Source organism: Uloborus diversus, chromosome 8, assembly GCF_026930045.1.
Source record: "Uloborus diversus isolate 005 chromosome 8, Udiv.v.3.1, whole genome shotgun sequence".
In the NCBI taxonomy this organism is placed as follows: domain Eukaryota; kingdom Metazoa; phylum Arthropoda; class Arachnida; order Araneae; family Uloboridae; genus Uloborus; species Uloborus diversus.
Genome location: NC_072738.1, coordinates 39,464,109 through 39,473,313, shown reverse-complemented (window position 1 = coordinate 39,473,313; position 9,205 = coordinate 39,464,109). Strand labels below are relative to the sequence as shown.

Sequence of the window (9,205 nt, the reverse complement as noted above, 5' to 3'; positions counted from 1 at the left end):
AGCGTTGTGTGCTGCAGACAGCCGCAATGATATTTGATCCAATGGGTTTTTTGTCTCCTTTTGTTGTAAGAATTAGATGTTTAATGCAAGATATTTGGAAAATAGGTGCAGATTGGGATGATGAATTGCCAGAGAATTTGACTTTGAAGTGGAGGAAGTGGTATGGGGAGATTAAAGATTTAGATTCATTAACGGTAGAAAGATACTTCTTTTTAAATGTGAGTGACCTTAGGGATTCTGTTGAAATACACATATTTTCGGACGCGTCATTAGTGGCTTATGGTGCGGTTGCATACTTTAGGTATAGTAATAAGAAGAATGAAGTTTCGACATCCTTTATAATGTCAAAGGTCAGAGTGGCACCGTTGAAAAAGTTAACGCTTCCGAGACTGGAATTGTTAGGAGTGTTAGTGGCTGCAAAATTGTGCAAATATTTGTCTGGTTTATTTAATAATTTGTCTGATAGAGTAATATTATGGACGGATTCAGAAATCAGTTTGTGTTGGATTAGAGGTTCATTTAGGGAGTGGAAACAATTTGTTGCAAATCGTATTTGTCTTATTCAAGATTTGACTTCGCCTAGTATGTGGAAATTTTGTCCAGGTTTAATGAATCCAGCAGATAAACTGACAAGAGGTGAATCATTGAGTTTGTTGAAAAATGACAGCGTGTGGTGGCGCGCAGCAAAGTGGTTGGCTAGTCCTAGTGATGAGTGGCCGTTGCAGAAACAATACTGTTCGAATGACGCGGCGAAAGTTGAACTTTTGTTAGTGTTAACACGGTTGTTTCATCGTACAGTCCTGTATTAAAAGTTAACGACTTTAGTAATTTCAAAAAATTACTACGAGTGACTGCATGGGTGTTGAGATTTATTTCGAAGTCCAGAAAATTATCAATTGAAAAGGGTCCACTGAGTGCTATAGAATTACAAGAAGCTGAAGAGATGTGGATAAAAACTGTGCAGTGGGAAGTGTTCCGCGAGGAAATTCAAAGGCTTCAAAAGAATCAGCAGATTAGTAAATCTTCTAAGATTTATTCCTTATCTCCATATCTGGACGAGACTGGTGTTCTTAGGGTAAGAGGACGTCTAAAGGAGGCTCCATTGACTGAAAATGAAAAACATCCAGTTTTACTTCCGAAATCGAAATTTGCGGAATTGGTGATTTTTCATGAACATCTTCGTGTCTTTCATTCGGGTGTATCATCAACTTTAGCTCAAGTGCGTAAGAAATTCTGGATACCGAAAGGAAGACAGACTGTGAAAAGAGTTATTTCTACTTGTTTAATCTGCAAAAAATATTCGTTAAAACCAGCTAAGCAGTTAACTGGTCAATTACCCTTGGAACGTATTGCTGAAAGTCCACCGTTTACTAATGTGGGAACTGACTTTAGTGGTGCAATAACTGTTAAATCTAAATTAACCAGTTGTGAGAAAGTGTACATTGTATTATTTACATGTGCCGTAACTAGAGCGGTTCATATTGAAGTGGTGCAAGATATGTCCGTAAAAAGTTTTATATTCGCTTTGAGACGTTTCCTAGCAAGAAGAGGAAATACAAAAATAATATTTTCTGATAATGCAAAGACTTTCCGTTCATCTTGTGAAATACTGAAATCTTTTCGTAAAATAATAAAGCATCCCGAGCTGCAGAATTTTGTAGCGTCGGAAAACATCATTTGGAAATTTATTCCAGAACGTTCTCCATGGTGGGGAGGTTTCTGGGAACGATTGATGAAAAGTATTTATTGCAATTGAGAAGTGCTCATAATTTTTTAGATCTTCACTCCCAACAGAACTTAAAAATTGGAGATGTAGTGCTTATTGAAGGACCTTTGAAAAATAAGTTACTGTGGGACATGGGTGTGATCGATAAAGTTATCATAGGAAGAGATGGCAATGTACGTGCATGCATAGTCCGCACGTCTAAAGGTTACTTAAGAAGAGCAATTCAACTACTCTATCCATTCGAAGTGACTGTTTTGTAATGAAATGTATTATTTATTGAATGTTTAAATTAGTTTAATTTCAGACTGAAGTAAGTTGCTTGTTAATTTAAGTGATGATTGAAATGTCTAATTTAGTTTAAATTGATAGATCTGTTTAATTTATATTAAGTTTTAGTGTACTCATTAAAGAGTACAGGTGGGAAGTATGTGGAAAAACTTTTATGTTTTTTAAAATGGCAACAGTATTAGCCAAGCAGTTTGGTGTATATATACCCAGTGAATTCATGTTCAAGTGTTTCTGTTAGTTCTGTTATGATTTTAATTTATGTTCGTTCATTTAGTTCATAATTTTTCTTCAATAAAATGTTTTAAGTTAATTGGTTTCATGTATCTGTTATAACCGCGTGGCAGAAGAGAGTTAGAAGTTGTTTCGCGACAGCTATAGTGCCTAGAAAGAGCCTTCTTATAGTGTTTTCTTTCTAGGCACTATAACTTTGCTTTACCAGCTTACTATCTGATGCGCCATGAGTTTTCTGCAAGAATTTGTTTTTATCATCAACCGTTTCCCTGTTATAAATTTACACACCTAAGTTTCTACCATTGCAAGAAGCGATTGCATATTTAAAGCTTTGTATGATACACAGATGAATCAGCAGATTCTGTTGTAAAGATTTCTCAGACTTAGAAGACTTTCGGGAAGAGGTGGCTTTGAGTTTATTTCGAGAATGATACTGAAAATTCAGTCACCCGAGGATATCGCGCTCATTATAAACAATCTGTGCCCTTTGAGTGCCAAAAGTTTATCACTTACCGTAATGTGAACTTAAAAGTAATTATCAGAAGTTAAGAACATTTTTAGTGAGGTAGTTTGATTTCCATAAATTTGTTACATATGGTAGTTTACAGTTATTGCTTTCAGTTCAATTGTAATTTTAGAGCTTTTTTCTTTTTTTTTTTTTTGCTTTTTTCTGATTTTATGTAGTTAGTCTCAAATTTGTAATGAATTTGTCCACAAAAAATTCGCATTGATTAATTTTATGATTTTTTTAAAATACATTTTAAGATTTAAAACTGGGTGAATGTGACAAATAGTTTCATGCATAAGATCAAGCATTTCTACATAAATAAGAAATTGTAGCCAGAAAGCGCGAAGCGCATTCAAAAGCCTAGATGAAAAAAACTTAAAGTAACATGCCCAAAATATTAGATGAAAAAAAAAAAAACTTCTTGAATTATTTAAAGGGATGCCTAATAGTCTTATTTTTATAATGCAACATAACTTTTAATTATTGGAACATAGAATGGAAGTTAAATAGTTAAGCTCAAACCAAAGAAACCAAAGTCTAACTAGTTCGTTTACAATCGCAAAAAAGAAAAAAGAAAAAATCAAATAATCAGAACATTCCGGAAATTTCGTAGTTTTTCGCGAATTACGCAGCGGGCACAGGCTTTTGGAAACTGCAAACTTAGATTCAGTGGCGCATCCACGGGAGGGGTTTTGAGTTTAAAACCCCTCCCAGAACTCAAGCACATTCATTTCCTCTGTTAAAACCAAGGGAAAAAAGCAGAGTATTTAGGCTTTTCCATGTGGAATAGGTTTCAACACAATATCTTACTGCTTTTAATGATCGGGAAGCAGTCAGAAATTACTTTTCAATTCTTAAATTTTAAAGTTATATTTCATAATGAGCACCCCATATCTCCACTGGTATAAGATAGCTAAAATGGTGTCAATAAAGCTCTACAGGGTATCATGGTCCCTCAGCACTTCCATCATTGCACAAATCCTTTTTTGGGAAAAATCTAGAGAGAGGAAGCCTACAGAGAGAACTTACCGCACCAGATTTTCTGAGGCTCTTTACAAATCCTCATGGAAAGATCGGAACAAGGGCGGATCCAGGCTCCGGTTAAGGGGGGGGGGGTCACCAAACGTGTACCCACAAACAATGGTATCTTGGTGGGGGGGGGGGGGGTTACGACATTCTCGTCAAAAAAAAGGGGCGTTTCTTCGATCAAAATCGTAGTTTTACCATATGTCGTTATGTATGTAGAATCGGAAAACGTTGGTATTGAAATCTTGTGCTTGTTTCTTACTTACCAACAAATCGTTGTTGCATTATTAGCATATATAAAACAAAAAATACAGTATGCTTCTAAGAAAACTATGTATATTCTAAATGTTACAATTTTTAAACTTTGTGGAGGCCTGATTTTTCTAATTTGAACTAAGAGCAGCAGCAGTCATTTATGTTGGTCAACTCACTAGATTATACTAAAATGAAAATGAAAAAATTATAAAACGAACAAGAATTTCAAATTGTACAAATACCATACGGAATAGTCAGTAGCAGATTTTAGGGGAAGTCCAGGGGGTTCAGGCCCCTCCCAAAGGAATAAATTAATGCAACTATTTCATTTAATTTTTTAATTGACTTCTCTTTTACATAAAGAAAAAACTTTCAGTCATGAAAAAGAACACAAAACACACAAAGCATATTTGATTAAAAGTATTTTGTTTGCTAAGGAAGCACAATGGACTCTCTCTATTCCGAACACTCAATGGACCGAACGAAAGTCTTCAGTTTAAGAGGGTGTTCAGTATAAGGGGAGACGGAAGTAATGCATACGTGATTCCCGGGACCATCAAAATGTGTTCAGAATATCTGGGTGTTCAGCTAAGAGTCAACTGTACTTCAGGAGTCAGAGGCCAGAGCGGCAGAATACATTTAATTCATCGAAGAACCTAATACTGCGTTTCGTCTGTTAATTCCTCTTTGAGGGAATCAACTATTAACATTTTAAAATAATGTGCAGCCTAGAAGAGTCATTTCTATCCAAGAAGCAATTTTGGAGACAATAGATTTATTTTTTAACTTATAAAAAATGTAGAATGAAAAAAATCGCATAGTAGTTTCTTGGCTAAGCCATATAATATTAATAGAAACCCCATTTAGTATCAAAATGGTATGTCATCTGTATCAGGGTATTAAGAGAAGCGGTCTTTAAGCTCAGAAATTACATTGTCCAGTAAGGGAATGTAAATTACTTTTCGAAAATATTCTTCTGGGCTATTTGTGGGCACATTTACTCGCTGCGTTCGACGAGACACTATTCTAGGCTTCTTAATTTCGGTGTCCAGTTTCAAAGCAGTTTCTGTAGCTTCTGCAAAAAGTTGACTGAAAATAGACGAAGCATTCTCTCTCTTGTTTTGCAGTATGCTAAGAGTGTCTTGGATGTACTCAAGCGTTTTACTCAGATCGAGTGCTGGATTTTGTAAATGTCTGCTAAGACCCACCGTAGTGCCTGGAAAAAGAATGAAGTTTTTTTCAAAAAGATGATTGAAAGCATTTTATAAACGTTAGTTGTAGGACTGACCGGGTATAGTTGATACACTTTTAGCATTTTGATACTTCTAATTTTTGTCATTAATGTTACGCACTAAAATTAATTTTATGTAATATTATTACGATTTTCTAATCAAATGACTTCAAAAATTTTGTTGACATAATTGAATATAATAGCAAACATATCAACTTGACGAGGGTCAAGTTGATTCAGTTGGTCGACTAAACTGTTATGAAGACGTAATGAGAGTTGTTTTTAAAGAAGTCTTATAAAATGTTTGAAGTGTTAATCCTAGTTAGATGATAAACGTAAATCTGATTTACAGCTAATACAAGCATAAGTATGAATAGCTTTTCCGAAATGCATTCTTTTAAATTTCAACAGGAGTTTTCTTCCTTTGAGGGTTTTTTTTTTTTCTTCTTTTTGGTCATTTCTAAGGATTTCTGGAAAGAGAAAAACATTTATTGACCCAAGCGCAATGCAAAAACTTGATCTAAACAACGTAATTTCATTAACTTAAATTGGTGAAAAAACAGTTGCGAATTCAAGCAACTTCTCTTAGGTAAAATCATGCTGCTTGTGAAGGAACACAGTAGTATCTTGCTTAATATGGCGTAAATACTCTAGAACCCTAGAGGACGGTTGCAAGCAAGCTGAAAAGTTACCTTGGTGAACAAAGCATAATCTCTTTAGAATAACTTTAGAAAAAAAAAAAGACATCCCGCCTACGCATGCCAAACCAGACTAAATATGTTACTTTCTCATAAATTCTCAGTTCTGCTCTGGGCACATACGTAGTGGAGAATTAAAGACTTTGTATCGATTCAACACTGTATAAATTGGATCCGGTCTCCCCAACCCCAATAATATGATTTCTAAATATTTAATTAGAGACTCACCAAGAACATCAAAAACGCAAACTGAAGAAACAAGAAATTCAGAACTACGCAGAGCTTGAGCCAAGCTTTGTTCATTAAGTGGGTGATCCTCAATTTCTCTTTCGAAAAAATCTGTAACTGGAAGATTAAAAAGGCTCTGTTGGGCTATGTTTGGTCTAGCTAGGGGGGGGGGGGTCATGACCCCATAACCTCCCCTTGACCCACCCTTGCCCCCCATAATTTTGTGCTTGGATATAATTTAAATTTGTTCGCAAACTGGGGGGGTCCTCAATTTCTCCTTCGAAGAATTCAGTAACAGGAAGATTAAAAAGACCCTGTTGTGTAATATTTGGTCCGCCTAAGGAGGGGGGGGGGGCATGACCCCCATGACCCCCCCCCTGGATCCGCGCTTGGATCGGAACCGTTATTAGCTAGCATTTGACATTCATAAAGACATGAATGTATTTGAGGAGGAGGTTTTAAATGATCTCGCGAAAAAAATAACCGCAAACAATGAAGATAAGACTAAAGTAAAACTAATAATAAACATTCTGTTTTTCCCACTTTCTTTGTTTCATAGTGATATCAATGTGAATTATTAATTGTTTTTAAGCAAGTACTTTGAATGAATAATTCAAACAAAAGATCTATAGAAATCTTCTATCTATAGTAAAAATCTATAGAAATTCTTTGATATTGAATAATTACACATTGTAAATGAACGGGAAAGAAAGCAACAATTTTCGATTTTGAAAACCCCTACCAGAAAAATTTTCTGGCTGCACCACTGCTTAGATTTACACTACCCTAACTGACCCAAACATCATGTTAAAGAAACCAGAACTATATCGCGCTTAGCAATTTCAGCGGTTTTTTTTTTTTTTTTTTTTTTTTTAAAGATTTTGATTGGACTGAAATGTCCTAACCCACAATTACAAACTGTCCAGAAAACACGTCATAGGCTCAGTCCTAAGCGTCTATCTAACCAGCGAGCTACTTGATTTAACTCAAACAAAATCGCAGGCGTGCCATCAGACAGTCTTTATCGTGTATATTGGCGTGTTCGTCATCCTTTGATAAATAGCAAATCGGGTTACAAGGTGATGCATAAACCCAAGCGGAGTCGCAACAGCTTGGCGCTACATATATGCAGTACTTATGCTGCAACAAAACTGATTTTATCACTTTGCTGCTACGTGCCAAGGTAAATGCTTCTATTTCTTATCACTAGAAATTTATATTTTATCTTAAAGCTTATTACGTTACAGTTCACGTTTGAATCTTGAAATCTTGTTTCTGTATTGAATCTAGAAAATAAATGAAGTGAGTAATGATAGTTTCAGCTTCACTTTCTCTTGTTGCCAACAAGATGACGTTGTAGTTCGTGAGTGGACGTTTACCTCTTAGGGGCCATTCATTAATTACGTAAGGGTTCCGAGGGGGCGGGGGGTGATTCCCTACATACCCTTATTTGGGGGGGGGGGATCAAGCCCATTCTTGCGTAATATTTTCCAAGTTGATATTTTACATAAAAATCGCGCGGTCAAATGGTTTGGCAGGGATCATATGAGGCAGTGAGAAGCAAAGGGATGGCAAAATTTAAAATTTGGAGATAACCAGTACACATGGTAGGTGAACCTCTCCTCTGTCTTGGGGCAAGAGATGGTACTCGTTGCCCTGGTAGTTGCTGCTATACAGCATGATTTAGAAAAAAATGTCAATGAAAGCCTACCTAAAATGTCATCTTTAAACGCGTTTTACTCAAAACTTGAAAATGTCCACTTACATCCCCTTGCTTTTTACTGCGTCGTATTTCATTTGCGTCTGCAAGGTAAAAAGCATATTAGGATGAGCTGTGTTTTATTTGTTTTACTAGGAATGAATAGTGTGAAATATGATAAAAGAATTGCACTATGTATGGCATGTTGTATTTTTAATTAGAACCGCATCATTTACAAAAAATTCCCCAAAAAACATTCAATCTAGATTCCAACTTTTTAGTACACACAAAAAGGTTTTTAAAAATATTTTAATAATAGTGAATTTAATTAAGATTCCAGTGATGGAAGATTCGTTATTTTATTGTTTTAATACAAAAAACACTAAATACAATCTCACGTAAGAATACTAGGGCATTTCCCTGCATGTTAAACATTACCAAAACATATTATCAAATTATCATTCCGTGGCGCGAGTTACATTGTCGAAACACGCGGGTTACTCGATCTCCGACTATTACTTATATGAGGATTTCTCAACGTAGTAAATGATGAAAACAAATAAAGATAGTTATAAAATAGAAAAATAAAAAATGTATTGCTGTTCTAGTTTTAAAGAATTATGTTCTTATTAAAAAAAAAAATTCCACTGGAAAAACATTCCTGAAATTTTACGATAAAGAAAAGTACTGGCATCCATGTTGCTGGTACTTTTTACCGTAAAATACTAATTTACTGTAAAATTTTACGGCAAGAAAACAAGAACGCTGAGCCTAGTTGCGCCAAATAAAAAAGCGAGTTGCAAGCACTGGGGATCGAACACGCAGTCCCCTTCACGTTCGGCCATTACGCTGAATGGGGCTCTAAAGCAGGAATATGGAATTATAAGCTTCATACCATAAGTCACGTTTTGTACCAATTGACGCTACAATCGATTGCTGTTTAAGAAAAAGTTAACTGTAAAAATATTTCTGTACTTTTAAGACTCCATTTTACAGCGATATTTACGCTTAAATTTTCCAGCATTTCAAGCAGTGTATTACACTCTCAGAAAGACTTCGCTCATTTTTAAACGTAGTTGATTCTTCAACTGCGGAGAAAATTTCGTCACTTACGGCTATTTTTTTCACGCACGGTAAGAAACTCATCACTAAAGCCCTGGTTTCCTAGCAGAGAAGTCGCCGATCTTCGGCGTCGCTCCTCGCCGTGAGGCTGAAATCAAAGTCAAGTGATTCCGGCGTGGCCATTAACGACGTCGATTTAGCTCGGGCGCGCATGCGCAGAAGAATCAAGTTTTCCCCTCGGTGAGGGGCGACG

At 35.8% G+C, this 9,205-nt stretch overlaps 1 protein-coding gene across 1 annotated transcript in view; it reads left to right on the top strand.

Moving 5' to 3' along the window:
• The first annotated feature begins 943 nt into the window (after positions 1–943).
• The window catches only part of LOC129228323 (uncharacterized), a 32,096-nt gene continuing 23,834 nt past the window's right edge, over positions 944–9,205 (top strand). The window contains exon 1 of the mRNA XM_054862999.1: positions 944–1,075. Coding sequence (XP_054718974.1) covers positions 944–1,075 — 132 coding nt within the window. The remainder of the gene's footprint in view (positions 1,076–9,205) is intronic.